We start from the raw sequence: 22,183 nt of genomic DNA, 5'->3' as shown, positions 1-22,183 counted from the left end.
ATATAAATATAGATAGAGAGATGATAGATAGATAGATAGATAGATAGATAGATAGATAGATAGATAGATAGATAGATAAATATACATATATGTAAAGATATGGATGATATAGATAGATCTGCAGTAAATATATAAATATACATATATGTGGAGATATAGATGATAGATATGATAGATAGATAGATAGATAGATATTCTAAAGTAAGAATAGATAGGCAGACAGGCAGACAGATGATAGATAAGATGATAGATAGATAGATAGATAGATAGATAGATAGATAGATAGATAGATAGATAGATAGATAGATATACATATATGTAATGACATGGATGATATAGATAGATCTGCAGTAAATATATAAATATACATATATGTGGAGATATAGATGATAGATATAAGATAGATAGATAGATAGATAGATAGATAGATAGATAGATAGATATTCTAAAGTAAGAATAGATAGGCAGACAGATGATAGATAAGATGATTGATAGATAGATAGATAGATAGATAGATAGATAGATAGATAGATAGATAGATAGATAGCACCCCTCTGCTTGGACAGGAAACCCTATACCATTTCAGACAATTGGTTATCCAATCTCTTCTTTAAAACTTCCAGTGTTGGAGCATTTACAACTTCTGGTGGCAAGTTCCACTAGTGAACTATTCTGTCAGGATGTTTCTCCATAGTTCTAGGTTGCTTCTCTCCTTGATTAGTTTCCACCCATTGCTTCTTGTCCTGCCCTCAGATGCTTTGGAGAATAGCTTGACTCCCTCTTCTTTGGGGCAGCCCCTGAGATATTGGGACAGTGCTATCATGTCACCCCAAGTCCTTCTTTTCATCAGACTAGACATACCCAATTCCAGCAACCATTCTTTATATGTTTTAACTTATTTAACGACCACTTCATCTAGAGATTGAAGCTCCAGTCCTCCCTGTTGTCGTACGTTGAGGACTAGCTGCCTATTATAGTTCTTTCATTTCCACTGAGAAGGACGATGGCTGCATCTTCTCAGGAAGTACCCCATAGTTCGATTGTTCCACATTGCTTGTTTTCGTCCTAGGTTGGTTTACAAAAGCTCCAGTCCCCTTATTATTTAGGAGATTTTGCTTTTTCACCAGTCCTTTGGTTAAACCAGGTAACCATCCTGCTAATGTCCTTTCCTCCCCCACCCCCAATTCTAAATATTCAGATAAATACATGCAAATGAATCAAGCGCTGTTCTCCCTCAACGGTGGGACTGGCTTCGTGCTGCAGCCGGAAAGCATGAGAAACGAGGCCTACGACCCGGTGCCGAACGAATGCAAGAAGAAGCTGCAAATGATTTTGACCGTGAGGGTAAATATTTTTCCCGCCATGAATGGCAGACAAGGAACACGGTGTGTGTGTGTGTGTGTGTGTGTGTGTGTCCGTAAGAGGTTTTCCTTTTGAGTTAATAACTTGGCAGCCTTGTTAGATGGGAGCTTCTACAAATACTGCTGAAGGACTGGAGCCCTTTCATCGGCTGAGAGAAGAGCCTTTGTGGGATTTTATGCCCGAGGTAGCAACAAATATTAGTCTTAACATGTGGGTGCGACAAATTATGAAACTGTACTCATTGAGCCTCTGTCATCAAAGCACCACTTTCCAGGGATCTGCTCAAATGTCAGCCCTCAAGCCACCTTTCTAGTTAGATATTTGCTAATCGAAAGTTGGCTTTTTGTAAAATCATCCCTATCTGATTCTGCTATTGTTCTGAATAATTATACAATGAATAATGTCTTGAATAATTATTACCTTTTAGAAGAGAATATTCGAAGCTCGGGGTTGAACTGTGGAGATCCCTGGTGCTCTCTGAGCTTGGCGGTTTTCTTGCAGACGCTTCATTACCGAACTAGGTAACATCATCAGGGCTAGAAGGGAGTAGTGGGGTTTGCTCTCATTTTATATTTCAGCGGCTTTCCCTGTCACTGTTGGTGGGGTTGTTGCCTTCCTTGTCTAGCACTGATTTTGTTACCTAGTTTAGTAAGGAAACGTTTACAAGAAAACTACCAAGCTCAGAGAGCACCAAGGACCCCAGTCGTCATCCTCCTCCTCACCCCTCTCTTCTATCACTGATGATGTTACCTAGTTTGGTAATGAAACATCTGCAAGGAAACTACCAAGCTCAGAGAGCACCAAGGACCCCACAGTTATTACCCTGCCTGCTATAGGGTAGTAGCAGTAACCAGTATTATTCAAATGTATACTCAGTATGGTTAATACAGTTAAAATCGTTACAAAAATCTGCTTTGACAAACAGCCCAGAGTTGAATGCTTAGCTAAACAGGAATGATGGATGTGACTGAATCTTTGCTCTTGAACTAGTTGTGCCTTATGTAATCAGAGGAAGAAGCTGTTATTAAATTATGATCTGGTTTGAGTAGCAGCTTCTGGATACTTGCACCAGTAATTCAGTTTTACTTAGAATAATTTGAATGTTGTACACTGTCTTGAAACAGGTCATTGCTGCTCGACATCTTCCGAAGTGTGGAAGAAGCATTGCGTGCCCATTTGTAGAAGTGGAGATCTGTGGGGCTGAATATGACAACAATAAGTTCAAGACAACGGTTGTGAGTAAGTACTTAGTCGCTGCTCTTTAAAAATTGGGTTGATCTTTTAATTGGGAGAGGACTTACATGGTGTAAATTCTAATTCTGCTGGCTGCCTGCAGTTTGGCAGTTCGAACCTCGCCAGGCTCAAGGTTGACTCAGCCTTCCATCCTTCCGAGGTGGGTAAAATGAGGACCCAGATTGTTGGGGGCAAAGAGGCTGACTCTGTAAGCCGCTTAGAGAGGGCTGTGAAGCCGTGTGAAGCGGTATACAAGTCTAAGTGCCGTTGCTATTGCCTTCCTTCCTTATACCCTTCCACCCACCCACCCATCCATCCATCAGGTATAGCAGGGCTGACTCTGCCCACTGCCAACAGTTTGATCCTGACCAACTCAAGGCTGACTCAGCCTTCCATCCTCCCGAGGTTGATAAAATGAGGACCCAGATTGTGGGGGCAAAGAGGCTGACTCAGTAAACCACTCAGAGAGGGCTGTAAGCCATTGTGAAGTGGTTTTTAAGTCTACACAATAGGCTACACAAGCCTATTGTCAACTCATAAAATATTTCTATGGTCTTTTTAGAGTTGCAACAGGAAGGGAGGGGGAGCAATGCAGCAGCTTACAAAAGTGCATTCCATAAATAGTTTTCAAAGACAGTAACTAGGTGACAGAAGTTTGTACCATGAAAAATTCTAACTGGAGAGCATAATTAATGACTCTTGGCTATGGATGTGTCCCATTGGAGAATATGAATTACGATACACCCAGGGGGTGGGGGGAAAACCAGGGTCAAGGGTGACAGTGAGTTATGTGTCTCAGAGTCGGCTACACCCAGGCAGTGCTGGACATTTTAACTCCCAATAAATCTTTTTGAAGTTTTGGAAGTTTGGCTCGAGACTCATTATTTAAATGGGGGGGTAACTGCCGGAATCTTGACACCTATGCTATAATAAATTGGGGAACCTATAAGGTGCCACAAAACCACTCATCGTTTTTATAAAAATAAGAGGCACTTAAGACTCTCGAAGTCTTACAATACATGGCTGAACCTCAGCGCTCGATTTGGTATTCAGGCTTTCAACCCAGTGTGTGGACTCGAGGATATAACAAAGCATTCGTTTTGTTACAGATGACAATGGCCTTAACCCAGTTTGGACACTTCAGGAGCAAGTGAAATTTGAAATTTATGACCCCAACATAGCATTTCTACGCTTCGTTGTCTACGAAGAGGACATGTTCAGTGACCCCAACTTTTTGGCACATGCGACTTTTCCAATCAAAGGAGTCAAATCAGGTAGATATCAAATATAACCACATCCAAACATGGAATTCTGCATACAGGTAGTCCTTGACTTACGTCCTTTCGTTTAGTGACCATTTGAGGTTACAACGGCACTTCAAAAAAGTGACTTATGACCATTTTTTGCACCATTGCAGCATCCCCATGGCCATATGATCAAAATTCAGATTGCTTGGCAACCGGCTCATATTTATGACGGTTACAGTGTCCATCTGATCCCCTTTTGAGGCCTTTTGACAAGTTAATAGGGAAGCCAGATTCAGCCATGGTTACTAACTTCACTGTGGCGAAAAGAGTCGTAAAGTGGGGCAAAACTCAATTAATAAATAACAGATAATCTCCTTGTTCAGTTTTCATCCAATATTCCTTGTCTGGCCTTCGGGGGCTTTGGAAAATAGCTTGACACCTTCCTCTCTGCGGCAGCCCAGAGACTGTCTCACTTAGCAACAGACATTTTGGGCTCAGTTTGTGGCCGGATGTTGAAGACTACCTGTATTATATTGCTCTTCAGATTTCCATAACATGTTTGACTGATGCAGAGAGAATTGCTCTCTTAGCTCAGGTGTTTGGACTGAAAGTGACAGTAGAATTACATCTCAATTTTTGAGATGTAATCTTTACATCTGTAATCTTCAAGTTTTACTGGTGATATCTCAGACACTTTCTCAACGCTTCTCTCATCTGTGGAGTCAGCACTCTCATAACATTTTACTATTTCCTTTTCAGGATTAATCAGGATGTGAGTCTTTAAAGTATGAACTTGATTGTTCTTGCTTGAGAGGTGTTAATAAAGCCAAGTTTTGTTATTGCGTTGGCCAGCTAATTGAGAATTTTTGAGGCGGGGGCTATACTACATCTAGGGTGATGTGGTGGCTCAGTGGCTAAAGACGCTGAGCTTGTTGATCAGAAAGGTTGGCAGTTCAGTGGTTCGAATCCCTAGCGCCGTGTAACGGAATGAGCTTCAGTTACTTTGTTCCAGCGGCTTCTGCCAACCTAGCAGTTCGAAAGCATGTAAAAATGCAAGTAGAAAAATAGGGACCCCTTTGGTGGGAAGGGAACAGCATTCCATGTGCCTTTGGTGTTTAATCATGCTGGCCACATGACCACGGAGACGTCTTCAGAAAGCGCTGCCTCTACAGCTTTGTAACGGAGATGAGCACTGCCTCCTAGAGCCAGAAACGACTAGCATGTAGGTGCAAGGGGAACCTTTACCTTTATCTTATACCACATCTAGGGGCCTAGAATCTAAAACATACAAAGAACAACTGCAGGACCTGGGTACGTCTACTTTACAGCAAAGATGATTAAGGGACTGGAGGCTTTAAAACATATGAAGAAGGGTTGAGGAACTAGGGATGTCTAGTTTAGTGAAAGGAAGTACTAAGGGGTGTCATGATAGCAATCTTCCAGTATTTGAGGGGCTGCCACAAGGAAGAAGGGTCCAATTTGTTTACCAAAGCACCCAAAGGTAGGACAAGAAACAATGGATGGAAACTAATCAAAGTGAGAAGCAACCTAGAACAAAGGAGAAATTTCCTAACCCAACAATTAACCAGTGGAACAAATTGCCTTCGGAAATTGTGGGTGTCCCATCACTGGAGGTTTCTAAGAAGAGATGGGACAGCCATCTATCAGTAATAATATAGGCCTCCTACGAAAGCAGGGGGTTGGGCTAGATGATCGCCAAGGTCCTTTCCAACTCTGTTACTGTTACATCTGAACTTTCCTTCTGCTAAAAAATAAACTTGTCTGGATAGCTTCTATTCTTCTTTTGCTTTTGACCTGTTGCAGAAGTGCAGAGATCTCTTGTGGCTGCTTGTGGTTTTTTCCAGCTCTGGGGCGTGGGATTGTCTTGCGATCCTTCACGATACCTTCTCTTTCCTGCCGCTTCCTAGTAAACTCTATCCTTTTGAGATAAGAACAGGTGAGCCTCAGTCTGTCCCCTTCAGGTGTGCAAGTCCGAAGCTGCCTCTAAGTGGCAATTGAAACGCTTTTGATCTTTCCCCTTTAGGTTATCGGTCAGTCCCCCTCAAAAACGGATACAGCGAAGACATAGACTTGGCTTCTCTTCTGATATATTGTGAAATGCAGCAGATCTTGGTAAGTGGACGTCGAATTCCACCTTTCACCAGATGGCAAAAATCCAAGGGAAATAACATTTTGGTGAAGCATTGGTGCGTTTGCCACCTTGAATTATTTAGAAAAATAAGAAAGGTGGGTTATAAATAAATGAAATAAATAATAAACACTTGGCTGTCAGGAACTAAAAAATTATATTGTAAGCTGCCCAGACTATTAGTGATGACTCTTAACAGCTCAGGGGTGCAGTTTTCTCCTCTTAATAAATTCCTGTGGGACTGGTTGAATGCAGTGAGCACCTCCAGACCGCGAAGAAACTTTAATCCCCACGTAATCAAAATGGATTACAAGAACAAAGAGAAAACATGAGGGAAGGCTATTCGAGGGAAAATGCTGTGTTTTTTTTCCTTAAGCGAAACATTTTGGAACCGTTTTAGCTCAACCTTTTTCAGAACTGAGTTTATCTACATGTCATTCCGTTGGGTTTGGCTTCTTTCTTGAAGAATTTGTGTAGGCCAGCTCTGCTGAGGTTGTTTCCTCTCTTCCATATCCCGTATTTCCAAGTTTGAAGTAGGGTGTAGATTAGGTCAAAGTTTTCCCAGCTTCGTTGGAGTGCTGGAATGAAGAATTTGCAAGAGTTGAAGATGTTCTTCACTCCTTCTTGTAAAAGCAGCATTTACTACATCTACCTTCTGTGCTGTCTAGTTTTGGGATTCCTCATCTTATTTATTGAAGAACACTACTGCTTAAAACAGTTTAAACCAGTGTTTCCCAGCTTTGACTACTTTTAGAAGTAGGACTTCAACTCCCAGAGTTCCCCAACCAGCAAAGCTATAAACATGTATAAAGAACTATACATGTTTCATGTTTGATTTGATTTAAAATAAAAAATTTCCTGCCTTTCCAGGAGTGGCTCAATCTGGCCAGTGTCTGGTATAACTTAATGGCAAAAATTTAGACGACTTAAATTTGTCCTCTGATACATCCAATCTTGATGTTTGTTCTTGATCAGTGGTGTTCTAATGTTGCCTAAGATCCCTTTCCCTTTTCTTTCCTTTTCTCCTCTAAAGGAAAGCGAGGAAGATCTATATTCCTCCTTTCGGCAGCTGCGTCAACGGCAAGCGGAGCTGAACAATCAGTTGTACGACACGCGGCGAAACATCCGAAGTCCCAGTCGGGACGCTTTGCTGAGAGAGTTCAGTGCAAACGAGGGGCAGCTGCAGGTCTATCAGGAAACCTGCAACAGGAGGTATGTGCCACGCCCAAGGAACCAAGAACAACATCAGAAGTTACTTCACAGTAGTTTATTGTTGCTCGCCTGGAGACAGAATCTTGCCAGACTAAAGCCCAAATCTCCATAACCATTGGATATACCTTGTGAAAGGTTAAGGAGTCCTCCCTGGTTCTCTTCCTGCAGACCAGGGATTCAGGCTGACTTGAAAAGACCCTTCTTCCTGCAACCCTGTTTCACTATTTCCAGAAAGCCAGAAAACACTGTGCTTTATTTACATCTTTCTATTCTACCGCACTCCATATTGAGATGCTTATTAAAGAGAGGAGTAAGCATTTAAATAAAAAGATGATAAAACCAGTCAGGCAACTGGATGGGATTCAGTCCAGGTCATAGTTGATGAACGACTCAAGCAGTGTGGTTTCTCCCACCAGCATTAGTCAGATGGTCCTGTGAGCTTGTTTTGGTTGTCTGGTACAATAAGCTTGTTATATTGCTGCTGTTATTATTTGCTTTTTTAAAAAAAAAGACTGCGTATACCAGCCTGAGTTGTATGTCAAGTAGCTGGTTATATAAAATGAATGCATACATAGAATAGCTTGGAACTTCCAAAGTATACAGTGCCGTCTGCAAATTTACCCCCTACCAATTTATTATCCCCTTTCTACTTATTTTGAATTATTTGCATTTAAGTAGTTTTAAGAGTTCGCCATGCTAGTCATGTTGCTTTTCTGATTTCTTTTCCCCTCTGCTTTCTTTCAGATTGAAAGAGAAACGAGTTAGCAACAGCAAATTCTACTCCTAGAAATCTGAGTTTCCTTTGATGGGTTCTATCTAAAACCAACCAGGTAAGAACTCCTACCTTGCCCAGGTAGGAGAAAACATATCTTAGAAGTTATGTGTCTTGGAAGATATCAAAAAGCAATTTTCTAACAGATTTTTCCACTTGCAGTGAGAAGTGGTTCTAGCTTTATTATGTTCCAAACAAAACATGTATATATAGCATAAAGGTTCCCCTCGCACATACGTGCTAGTCGTTTCCGGGGCTCTAGGGGGCGGTGCTCATCTCCGTTACAAAGCCGAAGAGCCAGCGCTGTCCGAAGACGTCTCCGTGGTCATGTGGCTGGCAGGACTAAACGCCTTCGAAGGCACACTGAGCGCTGTTCCCTTCCCACCAAAATGGTCCCTATTTTTCTACTTGCATTTTTACCTGTTTTCGAACTGCTAGGTTGGCAGAAGCTGGGACAAGTAATGGGAGCTCACTCCGTTATGCGGTGCTAGGGATTTGAACCGTCAAACTGCCGACCTTCCTGATCGACAAGCTCAGCATCTTAGCCACTGAGCCACTGCATCCCCATATACAGTGGGTAGATAAAACCTCCAGTGATGGAGCACCCACAATTTCTGAAGACTAACTGTTCCACTGTTTAATTGTCCTCACTGTTAGGAAGTTTCTCCTTAGTTCAGGTTGCTTCTCTTCTTGGTTAGTTTCCATCTGTTGTTTCTTGTCCTGCCTTCAGGAGCTTTGGAAAATAATGTGACCCCCTCTTCTTGGTGGTAGGCCCTCAAATACTGGAACACTGCTATCATGTCGCCCCTAATTCTTTTCTTTAGACCAGCCAGACCCAAAATTTGCAGCGGTTCTTCCTATGGTTGACTCTCCAGGCCTTTGATCATCTCAGTTGCTCTTCTCTGAACTCTTTCCCAAAGATTAAATGGTGTCCTTTGTTTCTAGTATTCAGATAGTCCACAACATACAAATATTCATTTGGCGGCTGTTCGGAATCACAGTGGCATTGAAAAAAAAGTAACTTATAATACCAGTCCTCATACTTTGAACCATTGCAGCATCTCCACAATCATGGGTTCAAAATTTGGGCGCTTGTCAAACCGGTGTTTATTTATGACAGTTGCATTGTCCCAGGGTCACATGATTACCATTTGCAACCTTCCCAGCTGGCTTCCGAAAGGCAAAGTCAATGGGGAAGTTGGATTTGCTTAACGAACACGACTCACTTAACAGCAACAGACATCTTGCTTAACGAGCAAGGCAGAAAAGGTCATAAAATTGACTATGTCCCAGCTACCACCTTGCTTAGCAGTGTGTCATGCCCTTGTTGGAATCGGATTCTGAGGGACAGGGAGCTGACAGGGAGTGGGAGTGTGGCTCCGGTGGAAGTGGAGGAAACTGAGGAAGGGCACAATCCAGCTGGCCATTCAGAGGAAGACCCAGGCCCACCCTCACTTCATCCTAGGGCACGCAGGGAGGAACGGATAAGGGAGCAACAGATAAGGGAGCAACATGGTTTACGGGGGCAGGAAAGGGCCCTGATCCCCTTCATTAACTGCAGCTGGGAAAACAGGATAAAGAGGGTGTTTGCGCACAGCTCCTTGCTGAAAGCAAAGCATGAATTATTTTGGTTTGTTAAGTCTTATCTGAGTTCTGCCGTCCTCCCAACTGTGTGTCTCGCTATCTTTTCAAGTCGGCAATGCCTTACCCTGCCCTGTCTCAATTGCTGCGTGGTTTGTGTTGGTTTTTATTTATAATTTATATGTACTTTGAGTTTGGACGGAATTTATTCCCTTTAAAAACTGTTCTTGGGAGAGTTTTTTCTCCAGCTGTTGATAACTGGACATTGGAGGCCAAGTTGTAGGTATTAAAGGTACTTTATCTATTTTTGTGACTTTGTTGCTTTTGTGCCATGCCCCGGGTCATCACACAGTGGAACTTCTGCTCTCAATTGTGGGCATAAGTCTAGGACAGGGGTGTCAAACTCAAGGCCCGTGGGCCAGATACAGCTTGCAGGGTGCTTAAATCTGGTCCTGGGGCCGCCCTGGAAACAGCGAAGGACCGGCTTCCTGAGACCGTAATTAAGTACACGCTTATTTTAAAAAACTCTTGTTTTATTTCAATGCTGGGAATTATTTTCATTCCCAGCTGGTAATGAATCTCAAACAGTCCCTTGAGATAAGCACCCACCTTTCTTTCCTGTGAAGTGCTACGAATAACAGAAATGTCAAATGAATTAGAAAAAAACCCAACTAAAATACAAAGAGCTTCAAGAATGAATCTGAATTGAACGAACGACTTTGCTTCCTGCAAAGGTTTCATCATCTTGGCCTGTCCTTTATCCCTTATGGGAGGGGCAATCACTTCCAAACCTTACTCTCGAATCGCCCCTTTTGTCTCAGCTGCTCGCCTTCTAGCAGCTCTGTGCACACGTGCACAGGGAACAGGCTCCCCTGGGTCCTCTGCCTCGCTGCTAGCAGACTCCAAAGGCTCCGAAGGCAGCACCCCACTCCCAGATGGTCCTGGCCCCATCTCTGCATTGGATGCAGGACCCTCCTCCGAGTCCTCTCCAGACTCCCCTTTCTTCCCCACTGTCCGATTCTGCTTCCCGCACTGTACAGGCTGCCGGCAAACCACAACACTGACGAGTGACATCAAGCTAGCCACGCCCACCCCAGCCACTCCCATCCCAGGTCCGAAGGTCAAACACAACCCTGATGCGGCCCTCAATGAAACAGAGTTTGACGCCTCTGGTCTAGGACGGCCCGTATCGGCTCCAACGTCAAACTTTCCCCAAACCTAAGAAATAACACAGCTTTATCCTTTTCTTGTTGCCTTTACTAGGTGAAACTGTATTTGCTTGCCTGACGTTTTCTGGAACAGAAGAAATCCACAAAGTGCCTCGACCGGATTAAAAAAGATTTTTTGAAATGACATCCCAAGGAGCAAAAAGAGGTTAAACCACCTGCTGGATTATGGACCCTGCCTGATTATTCCTGTGCAAGATCTAGAAAAAAAAGTCAGAAAAGAAGAAAAAAAACAACTTTTTGTGTGTGCATGTTTTTTGTTTTTGTAAAAGTTGTAAAATCTGTTTCTGAGTCACGAGGCCAGAACGTTATTTATTTTTACATGTATGCGTACGTCAAAAGGAATGAGTGTATGTATAAGGGCTGAATGGCACTAAATTTACAGAGATTTGTACAATTTTAGGGTATTAAAAGAAACTATAAACGTATATATATTTTGTCTGGATGACTGTGTAAAGTGGCTATTTTTGTGGCAAGTTTGAAGGCCTTGGCACATATTAAAATGATTATCCCATTTTATTACTGAATGCCCTTTTTCTTCCCATTTCAACTTTGAACGGAGTCACATTAAACACAGGTAATCCTCGGTTAGAGACCATCCATAGTTATGACGCACTTCCCCAGTGCTACTTTTGACCTGGTTCGAAGAATTCCAATATCCACCCCACACACACATACACACAGAGTCACGTGATTGCATTTTGGGTACTTGACAACTGGCTCACATTTATGGCTGTTTGCAGTGCCCTTCTACTGGTTGTATGATCATAATTTTTGGCTGTTTTCGATTTGTTGCAGAAAAACACCCATTGAAGAAAATAGATTGGGCACAGTCAGATGGCTTAACAACTGTCACGATTTAGGACTGTGGTGCCATATTCAATTTTGGTTGTAAGTCAAGGACTACCTATACATCCCTGTGATGTAACAATATGTAAAATATTTCTGTACATCACAGAGATATAGATAGATGATAGATAGATAGATAGATAGATAGATAGATAGATAGATAGATAGATAGATAGATAGATAGTTGATGAGAGATGATAAATATATAGATGATATCGTTGATGATAGATATAGATAGATGATATAGTTGATACAGAAGATGGAGATAGATGATACAGATAGATGATAGAAAGATATAGATTGATAGATTATAGATTATATAGTTGATAGAAGATAGATGATGATGGATATATATAGTTGATGATGGATGATACATAAACAGATGATAGCTAGATGATAGATGATAGAGATGATAGTTGATAGAGAAGCTAGACAGATGATAAAGACATGATAGAGATGATAGCTGATAAAAGATAGATGACAGAGATAGATGATAGTTGATAGAGAAGCTAGACATGACAGAAAGACAGATGATATAGTTGATAGAGAGACATGATAGATAATAGAGATGATAGATATGAGATAGATAGATAGATGATAGATAGATGTAGGTAGCTAGACGACAGACAGACCTGAACATCACTTGCTATATATACATCAAGACCATAAACAGTCTTGAAGAGACTGTATAGTTAATGACTGCATTGGACAACTGTTAATATAATCTCTTAGTAATAAAACCAACCAGAAAGATTGAATAGTTTATCAGCTATCCTAAACTTTGTGGTCTAAATATATTTTTGAATATAGTGCTCATGTCTTCTATCCAAAGGACAAGGATAATGGAAGTTACACAACAATTTAGTGATGGCACGAGCCTTTGAGAAAGGCAAACTTGGCTACAATCATCTCCACTGTGAGTGGCATCCCAGTTTGTCCTACAGCTTTTATCAAATGGGCTGTAGATTCTTCTAGAGTAGCAGTCAAACTAGTTAGGAAAGAGGTCAAGATCAATGATACGGCAGAAATACTTACCTTAATCACGATAAGCAGTTCCAAGTCACTTCAGGTCATCCAATACAGATTCAAAAGTACGCAACATTTTATTGGAAAAAGAGAGATACAGACCTGTACAATAAGTACAAATGAATGGAAGTGGAAAGTAATTTTTAAAAGCTGCATTTTTCGAGTATAAAATGTAATTTCTTTAATGTCTACACTCTTCAAACTGTAGCGAGCATATGGTGTACTTAACAAGTTTTGATATATTTGCTTGCAGTTTGGAAGAGAACGAAGATAGCAGTAAACCTTTAAAAAAAAAAACCCTTAAGAAAACCCCTGACAGTTGCAAATTTAGCTGCCAGCAGGCTCTTAGTGCAGCAACACAACCTTAACAAATTACTCTAGGTGATATTTTTATTGCCACTGATTCTAATCAATAAATAGAAAAAAATAATAAATAGGTCATACAGGGTCTATTTCAATCTGAGACCCCTAGTTTTGTATGTAACATTGCAAAAAACCGTAGTATTATAATTGAAAACCGGTGAAGTATAAATTCTTATCCAGCACTGAAATTGTGGCTGTGGTGAGTTTACAAAAACTATACACATAACACATTTTAAAAACAATGCAGGGATCTTTTCATGTAGAAAATACTGAGCAAAAAAAACAACAACCAATAACAACCATAGCAGTTCTATAAAAGTCCCCGTTAAATCCTAATGGAGAAATTGGTTTGTTCTAAATCCTGTTATCTAATAACCAAATTCAGTCATCTAGCAAGCTACACAACATTAAAAAAAATTGTACTTGTTTTTTTGAAAAAAAAAATAGTATGAAAACCTTCTGCATTGAAACTGCATACAAATCTGTCAGAATAGGAAAAAAACAGAAGCAAACTAGCATCCTAGCGTTGTGTTTAAACACGTGTCCCTGGCAGATACGTGGCAAATGGAAGAATTCACTGGAATTTGCATTCACATCTGTAGTGTATTGGGGCACATGTGTGAAACCGAGGAACAGAAAGTAAGAGAAGTCAAAAGTCTTCCCAATCTGGCTGGAATGTCCTTTCTCATGAAGCAGGTAAAATAGTAACTAGAGGGAATCTTTTTGGATCAGGAATAAATAGTAATGACTTCCCGGCCACCTCCTCGCACCAGCAATACACGCTCCAAACCTTCAGTTAACACTTCAAGAAATTCCATATCTGGATCAGAGTGTTAAGGAGAAGAAAATATCAACGTAATATGGTTAATGGAATTGTTCTGGTCTAGGCTTCCCCCAAAAGCACTAAGCAGGCTCTTGTGTCCCGGAAAAACCCCTTTTATTAAACAAAGGTGCTATGCTGGCTGGAGAATTCTAGAAGTTGAAGTCCACAAGTTTTAAAGTTGCCAAGTTTGGGGACCCCTGGTCTACGTTATAAATCACTTTTTTCAGTGCCATTGTAACTTTGAATGGTCACTCCACACAAGCAAAGTACCAGCAAAGGAGGGGAAAAAACTCCAGAGGAGTTCCAGAGACAGGAAGTCTAGTCCTGCCAAGAACATAATAAGGGTTAACGGAGAGGCAGTTTCTGTAAGCAACACGAGAATGTGTCCTTCCTGCCTTCCTTACAGGATTAGACCAGTAATTTCTTCTAACAATCGGTTCTCCGAACTGCTTAGAATGTTAACAACCAGTTCTAGCAAATAGGTGCGAACTGGTAAATCTCACCCCTGCTTCCAACTCTGTTAAATCTGTAAAGGTTCTACATTCAGATGGTTCTACACATTTTACGTGGAATCATGGGTTGCATTGAAAAGGATACAGTTTTCATCACCCTCCATGTTTTTTGGTGGACCAGGCATGTTGAGAAGAACAAGTCGGGCATCGTGGGATCGATTTACGATGACTTCGTTCAGTTTCACAGCAGTGTGCATCCTTCGGACATTTGTCTGGTCACTAGAGGGGTCAAATTTACATAGAAATCAACAAGTTGGAAATATCGTACCCAAGAAATATTGTTGGGATCCAGTTTGGTGTAGCTAAAAAGGTGCCAGGTTAGTAACTAGGAGACTGTGAGTTCTAGTCCTGCCTTAAGCACAAAGCCAACTGGGCAACTTTGCGCTGGTCACTCTCATTCAGCCCTCAGTAAAAGAAGAGATGAGCAAACTACTTTTGAAAATGTTGCTAAGGAAACTTCAGGAAGTTGTCTAGCCATTTACTGCTGAGAATCAAAATTGTTTTGAAGGCACCACACATACAAGGTCACATAAAAACGCACCCTTTATTTAGGAAGGCCTCTCTGCCACACCCAGTCATCATCTTAAGAACAGTTGCGCATTCAAAACAAAATGCAAAAATGGATGGCAGTGATAATTATAATAATGTGTTCTGTCTGTATTTACATATGAAACCGGATCTGGGAATAGTTCTTTCCATTTCACATAAGGAAAAAAAAATCGGCTCCAATACGTACATCCATCTTAATTAAGGGGGATGTGCGTATATATGTTCAGAGACTGGATGCTTCATGTGAACCAACGTTAAACTTGGCCACTGACAAAAACACTGAAAGTTTGGAGGTGACATTAATACTGCAGATTATAGAGATGAAGAAAAGTAAAGGAGCAGGAATGATTCATAATAATCTATTCCAGAGATGGGGTACAGTCTTCATTTCTTGGTTGCATGGAGTAAATTAAGAATGGCTGCCTATATGACATCCTTCAGATTCTCAATTTCGGGCTCTTTGGAAAGTCAAAAGAAGGGAAAGGAAGGGAGGAGAGGGAAGACAGGAGGAGGAAGAGGAGAGAAGAAGACAATTTTAAGACTATCCAAAATTTAGAGAAGGTCTCCCTCTGTCTTACACAGTGGGAGCAATTACTAAAAAGTACGACAAAGCTGCTATCCTTAGAAGCATCCCAAAGCCTTAAGAATAAACATATCCTAATTAGCAAAGGCTCTTAGTTAGTAGGCACAGTGCCATCTGAAACGGCAACCTCAAAGCTGGGTCTACTCCACTTTCAAGCTGACATTCAGAATTGCCCCATGTAACCAGATTCTTGGTTCAGAATATGCCTTGTCAGGGCAGAGAACATATGTCTCAAGGACCTGTTTGGATCAGGGAAAGAGCCACTGCTGGTTTTTCTGGGAACATGTGGGTCACGTTTCAATACATACAGGTTATATTCTCTCATAAGCTAGAATTTTGGAAACAGGAGGAAAAGTGTAGAACGCAAGGTCGAAGCAACAAAACAAATTCCCAGCCAATCTTGGAATTAAAGAACGTTGACGTTCCAAGTCCACGTGCTGAAGATCAGGTCAACAACTTATACCTCCTTTCTGACCCAAGGCTCATGCATCAATTCAAGATGAAGGAAAAAGGCACATCCCAACAAGTTTAAAAGATTTCAACACTTCCTGATTTGTGGGTACCTTTCAGTCTTCTGTTTGCAAAGCAAAGCATGTACGGTAGACCAAACTTGGTTTGTAGCTCTTTTGCTACCAGGAACTTTAAGGCTTGTCTAAGGAGGGAGAGAGCCTCCACTTACAGTTTTCTTCCTCATCAAAAAGTTTTCTGTTTCTATTTATCAAAAGGATGGTGGGGTTTAATTAGACAATGCCGCATCTTTTTGGATGTTTTGGGAACTCTCTACCAAATTTAATCAACAGGGAATGCATTACTCCTTAATTAAGGACTTCTGTTCTTGGCAGAATAATGGTGATTTCTTCCAGCTGGACCTTTTCATCCAGGACAAAATAACAGTAATGTTTTTAGATAATATCAAGCAAAAAATAATGATAATAATAAAAGCATCAGGATGAACACAGAGCCAACTCAAACGAGATTTTCTGCAACACTACTGACCCAAAGGATTTGGGGTCAAAGTAAAAACAGCACAGTTTTCATTCCAGCACAGATCTCGGATGCTTACGGTTTAAGACTGATAAGTTCCCTGAAGTTCTCCACCACAATATTTCCGATCTGATTCTCAAGGTCATGTTTAGCTTTTGTCCAAGTCATCTGGATCTTTTCTGGGATTGCTTCCCCTTCATCTTCCTCGTCAGAGTAAAGGCTCTCTAATCTTACGATTGAATGTCTGTCTTTCACCAGCTGAGCCTGGAAGAACAAATGGAGGGGAATAGTTATTCTCCAAAGAACAGTGTCCCGCTATTCCAATGGGAAATATTGTTGAATAGAATAGAATAGAATTCTTTTTTTGGCCAAGTGTGATTGGAATTAGTCTTGGTGCATGTGTTCTCAGTGTACATAAAAGAAAAGATACATTCGTCAAGAATCATAAGGTACATCACTTAATAATAGTCATAGGGTACAATAAGCAATCAAATCATACTAGGAAACAGTCAATAAAATCGTTACGATACAAGCAATGTTAAATCATACAGTCATAAGTGGGAGGAGATGGGTGAAAGATGGGAGGATTAATAGTAATAGTAATAACACAGACTTTGTAAAGAGTTGGACAGTATTGAGGGAATTATTTGTTCAGCAGAGTGATGGTGTTTGGGAAAAAACTGTCCTTGTGTAGTTGTTCTGGTATGCAGTACTCTATAGCGTCATTTTGAGGGTAGGAGTTGAAACAATTTATGTCCAAGATGTGAGGGGTTTGTAGATATTTTCACAGCCCTCTTTTTGACTTGTGCAGTATACAGGTCCTTAATGGAAGGCAGGTTGGTAGCAATTGTTTTTTCTGCAGTCCTAATTACTCTCCGAAGTCTGTATCTATCTAGTTGGGTTGCAGAACCAAACCAGGCAGTTATAGAGGTGCAGATGACAGGCATTGTTGGGTTGTCTGCTTGGAGAATCACTGGTGGGACACAGATTGGAAGTATATTGGGATCAGCAAAATATCACGATTGATTGGTAGTGTAACCAGGTCAGAGAGACAGAATGTTATTTCAGCCAATAAAAATACGATCAATAAAATGAAAAAGAATTAATGGCAATCATTTGGGGGTGAAGTTTGCAAATATTGTAGCAAAATTTTTGCTACTTTTAGAGAAAGATATTTAGCTTGATTATTTAAATAAAAGTTTTGAGATTGTCCTGGAATTTTAAATAAAAGAAAGGAATCAACCGAAGATGAATGTCTCTATAGAACTTGCAATACAGAAGAACTTGGGCTGTGTCCCAAAGGTGCTTTTTCAAGAGGCAGTTGGACTTTCTGGTTTTTCTTTGAACACATTTTGCTTCTCATCCAAGAAGCTTCTTCTTTGGCACAAATGCAGGGAGAAAATCAGACACTCTTCGCTTCAGTATTTCATAACACAAAAGCTTATTGTTTATTCCTTCCTCCGCAAGGAGTCTGAGATAATAGCTAAGCAAACAAAACAAAGTTGGATCTAACCCGATTTTCCTGGGACTCGATATTTATAATGATTTCCCCTCATTACCCTTCATTACCCCCGATTATCCGTATTACCCATGATTACTGTTTTTAATGATAATTATTCGTATGAACTCAATCACATGGATCGTGGCTAATGCATAGAGTTTCACCTCACAGCATTTTACATAGACAGCACATATAATTATGATACAGAGTTTATTCTGATGAAGAGGAATGCCATCCTTCAGGTCGCTGTGGCTTCGATACAAACGCGTGTGTTGCGTAGTCGCGACACTTCTTCAGCTCTCAACGTCTTGGATGAGAAGTGAAACGTCTTCAAAGAAAAACAAGGAAGTCCAGCTGCCTCTTGAAAAAGAGGAGTCTCCACAGACATTTTAACGTGGGATGTGGTTTCTGTGGTACCTTTATCACAAGGTCAGAATTGGGTTTCATATGGGGTTTTGCAACCAGATCAGAGTGGCCTATTGTTATATTCAATTTTATAGAGGGATTAACAACATCTCAGAGTGCATCCTTTTGACATCTCCATGGCTTGTCCTGGCTGCCTTTAGAAAATCTTACAGCCTGTTCATTTGGCCATCCTTGCTTCAAACATAATCCCACCTGTAAACCCAATTGATGGTCACCCCGCCATCATTTTGCAATGGCGATTAGAAGACACACCTCTCAGTCTTGCAAAAAAGAGCCCAGGAGTTTTGGCTTAAGATTTGGAAATGGTTAGAGGAAGTGACAGGCACAAAAATAAATAATAAACCAGAGATCTTTTTATTGGGAATCGTGTCAGCATAGTATAGTAAAGATGATATATATTTAATAATTTATGTTATTACAGCAGCAAGAATGGTGTTTGCCCAGAAATGGAAGGCTAGAGAAATACCTAGCGAAGATGAGGTGATAGATAAGATTTTGATCTGCACTGAAATGGATAATCTTGGAAATGAAAGATAAAAATGAATCTGATTACTATATAATATGGAATAAACTCTATTGTTGGAGGGAACAGAAAGGGAGTTCGCAAAATGAATGATTCAACTGATATGCAATTGAAACGGTTTAAAATATATAAAGACCTAATGTATATAAATGTATATTGGATCTTGTATGAGGTGGAAGGACAAAAATGTATGCCAATGAAGTCCATCATGTTTAATCTTTTTAAATACTGTAATCAATAAAATATGAAGAAGAAAAAGAAGAGGAAGAAGAAGAAGAGGAAGAAGAAGGAGAGGAAGGAGAGGAAGAAGAAGAAGAAGAAGAAGAAGAAGAAGAAGAAGAAGAAGAAGAAGAAGAAGAAGAAGAAGAAGAAGAAGAAGAAGAAGAAGAAGAAGAAGAAGAAGAAGAAGAAGAAGAAGAAGAAGAAGAAGAAGAAGAAGAAGAAGAAGAAGACATACCTCCCTCTCTCTTTCTGTTTTGGTCAGCCGCATCTGCCTCAGCATTTGAGATCTCTGTTCCATCATCAAGGTCCTCTCATAAGTGTAGGCCGAGATGTCACTGTTTTGCTAAAGGAAGGAAAAAAAACATGTTGGAATCAGGCTCACCATCCCTAGACCAGCCCCTGAAGAACAGGAGAAATCCATTACCATTTCCACCACTTCTACTTCAGCCTCGATTCGGAGGTGGTAAAGGAAGACCACCAGGTCCTTCTTCATTTGGATGCTGTTGTCGTCCATTTGGGCCACGGTGAAAATTCGCATTTTGCACTTTCGCCAAACCTGCAGAGGGAAAAAAACTTTATCTTCTCAGAAATGTTCAGTCCACTCTGCAGAGTCCAGTGAAGTTGGTAAAAGCACGCTTTTATACAAGGGTTGTTTGACAGGTTCATGCAACTGTGCAAATCTATGCAGGCCCATAAACGGCACGAGAGATGGTTGTGGCCTAGTGGTTAAGGCACCAGGCTAGAAAGCGAGAGACTGTGAGTTCAAGTCCCATCTTAGCCATGAAAGCCAGTTGGGTGTCTTAGGGCCAGTCATGCTCCCTCAGCCCAACTCACTTCACTAGGTTGTTGCTGTGGGAAAAATAGGAGGAGGAAGGTGTGTTGGATATGTTATCTACCTTGAGTTATTTATAAAAATAATAAAGGCAGAAAATTTGAATAAACACCTAACTAAATAACTAAAATATACCTCTGGAAAGACAAGTTTCTATACATCCTAAATATATATATATTTGCATGTAAGCAAGAACAAGACTACAAACTGATCAGCTTTTTGTAAACACCAACATTTCCATGCTATCCTTCTTTGTACAGGTACATGCGTCACAAGTCATATATTGTTCCCCATTCCCCACCCATGGGGTACCCACATGAATCATCTGGACTGTGAGTTACATGGAGAAGTAAGTAAGTCTGGTCACTTTATGTGGGATGGAGAAGAAATCACCGACGTCTCTAATTATAATAAAAACGAGTTTCTTTTTTGGGAACTGTAGCCCAAGAAATACATACAAGTAGTTACAGGATCTCCTGCCTGACCAGGGGGGCTGGACTAGAAGAGACCTCTAAATTCCCCCCCAACTCTGTTATTCAGTATTCTATAGTCCTCAACTTATGACCACAATGGAGCCTGACAATCACAATTACAACCATGATAGTGGTAAAGTGAGCCATCGTATGACTGATCCAACTTTACAATAGTTTTTTGGGGCGACTGTCATCAAGCAAACTCCCATGGGGTCTTTAAGCCAATCAATGTATTCACTATGAGGTGTGTTCGCCAAAAACCAAAAGTAAATGCAAATTTTTCAGAAGCAGAGGCTGATTTTTGCCCCCCAAAATGTTGTAAACAGAGGTCACGTGAGGCTGTAAATTAGCTGCAAATGTGGGCCAGCTGCCAAATGCCCAAAATAGGGTCACATGACTTTGGGGGAGGAGAGGGAAGAGCCTGAAGAACTGGGGAACAGGTTGCATCTTTGAGAAAGGTCTGTTGTAACTTTAAACGGTTCCTAAGCCATTTAAGAACCATTTAAAGCAGTGGCTCAGTGGCTAAGACGCTGGGCTTGTTGATCAGAAAGGTTGGCAAGATGGCGGTTCGAATCCCTAGCGCCCCATAGCAGAATGAGCTCCCGTTACTTGTCCCAACTTCTGCCAACCGAGCAGTTCCAAAGCATGTAAAAATGCAAGTAGAAAAATAGGGACTACTTTGGTGGGAAGGGAACAGTGTTCCATGCGCCTAGAAAGGTGTTTAGTCCTGCCGGCCACATGACCACGGAGACGTCTTCAGAAAGCGCTGGCTCTTCGGCTTTGTAACAGAGATGGGCACCGCCCGCTAAAGCCGGAAACAACTAGCACATATGTGCGAGGGGAACCTTTACCTTTTAAGCCACTCAAGTCAGTTGACTTCCTATATTCCTATATTCATCATCATACATTTTATGGAGATTTTTTTTTTAAATTATGCATTGACACTGCCTGATTGTTGTTGCCTGATTAAATGTTGCCCTTTTTTTAAAAAAAGGTGAATTAACAGCCTGGGAAAGTTGTGAATTTTCTCAACTGTATCAGCCAACATAACTCAATAGATGCTACTAAAGGTTCACCTAGTTCAACCAAGGCAGGCCTAGTAAACTCCGAGTAGTTCTTGGCATTCTTACTTTATGCTGTTTGAGGAGAAATGGAAGCAGCATCAACATGCCTCCATCGTGCACGATCCACCACACGTCGATGTTCCCTTCATTGTAACGCTCATGATTGCTGGGATAGAAGGACACATTTTTCGGCACAAGCAAGGCAAGGTGAGCTGCAGTTGTGCAGCGGACGGTGTCTGAAATTAAAAAAAGCAAAGACATGGTTGCTGAGGCTCAAATCTGGTTGGCTACAGAACTGGATTTTAATTTTATCTCAAACTAGATAACCCACTATTCATTGTTTCAGACATATTTCCTTATATGTACAGCGAAACAGAATCACCATGAAGGGATAGGCAAAAATACAGTGGAATGAAGAGAGACTTCTGACTTCCTGCTGGCTTCCCATTGTTCCCTGTGGGAAGCTAGTAGGGAACATTGGAAATGATTGTCATTAATCATGATAGTACAGTAACACTGAAGCAGCCACAACTTTGCCAAATTTCAATGCCATGGGAGGCATGCTCCTAGATTTTGGACACATTCTATAAGGTGGCTCTTGTGAGATACGTTGATTTAAAAATTGTTGCCCCATGATGCGCCATTTTATCCCACCGAAGATTATAATCAGA

At 40.9% G+C, this 22,183-nt stretch overlaps 2 protein-coding genes across 4 annotated transcripts in view; one reads left to right on the top strand and one right to left on the bottom strand.

Annotated features, from left to right (window-relative positions):
• The window catches only part of PLCG2 (phospholipase C gamma 2), an 87,710-nt gene extending 76,409 nt beyond the window's left edge, over positions 1 to 11,301 (top strand). For both annotated transcript variants that reach the window (XM_026714133.2, XM_026714135.2), the window contains exons 28-34: positions 1,199 to 1,344; positions 2,487 to 2,601; positions 3,705 to 3,869; positions 5,887 to 5,975; positions 7,025 to 7,203; positions 7,948 to 8,033; positions 10,820 to 11,301. In XM_026714133.2, the coding sequence (XP_026569918.1) occupies positions 1,199 to 1,344; positions 2,487 to 2,601; positions 3,705 to 3,869; positions 5,887 to 5,975; positions 7,025 to 7,203; positions 7,948 to 7,990 (737 nt within the window). In that variant the 3' untranslated portion in view covers positions 7,991 to 8,033; positions 10,820 to 11,301. The remainder of the gene's footprint in view (positions 1 to 1,198; positions 1,345 to 2,486; positions 2,602 to 3,704; positions 3,870 to 5,886; positions 5,976 to 7,024; positions 7,204 to 7,947; positions 8,034 to 10,819) is intronic.
• A 1,414-nt stretch (positions 11,302 to 12,715) lies between these two features.
• The window catches only part of SLC12A4 (solute carrier family 12 member 4), a 54,209-nt gene continuing 44,741 nt past the window's right edge, over positions 12,716 to 22,183 (bottom strand). For both annotated transcript variants that reach the window (XM_026714136.2, XM_087940548.1), the window contains exons 19-24: positions 21,579 to 21,748; positions 19,568 to 19,699; positions 19,379 to 19,486; positions 16,551 to 16,735; positions 14,441 to 14,574; positions 12,716 to 13,840 (exon numbers count right to left, since the gene is read on the bottom strand). In XM_026714136.2, coding sequence (XP_026569921.1) covers positions 13,749 to 13,840; positions 14,441 to 14,574; positions 16,551 to 16,735; positions 19,379 to 19,486; positions 19,568 to 19,699; positions 21,579 to 21,748 — 821 coding nt within the window. In that variant the 3' untranslated portion in view covers positions 12,716 to 13,748. The remainder of the gene's footprint in view (positions 13,841 to 14,440; positions 14,575 to 16,550; positions 16,736 to 19,378; positions 19,487 to 19,567; positions 19,700 to 21,578; positions 21,749 to 22,183) is intronic.

The sequence above is a fragment of the Pseudonaja textilis genome, chromosome 11, assembly GCF_049901715.1.
Source record: "Pseudonaja textilis isolate UNSWEBS1 chromosome 11, rPseTex1.2, whole genome shotgun sequence".
In the NCBI taxonomy this organism is placed as follows: domain Eukaryota; kingdom Metazoa; phylum Chordata; class Lepidosauria; order Squamata; family Elapidae; genus Pseudonaja; species Pseudonaja textilis.
Note: the sequence above shows the minus strand (reverse complement) of the source record. Positions and strands in the feature narration are given on the sequence as shown.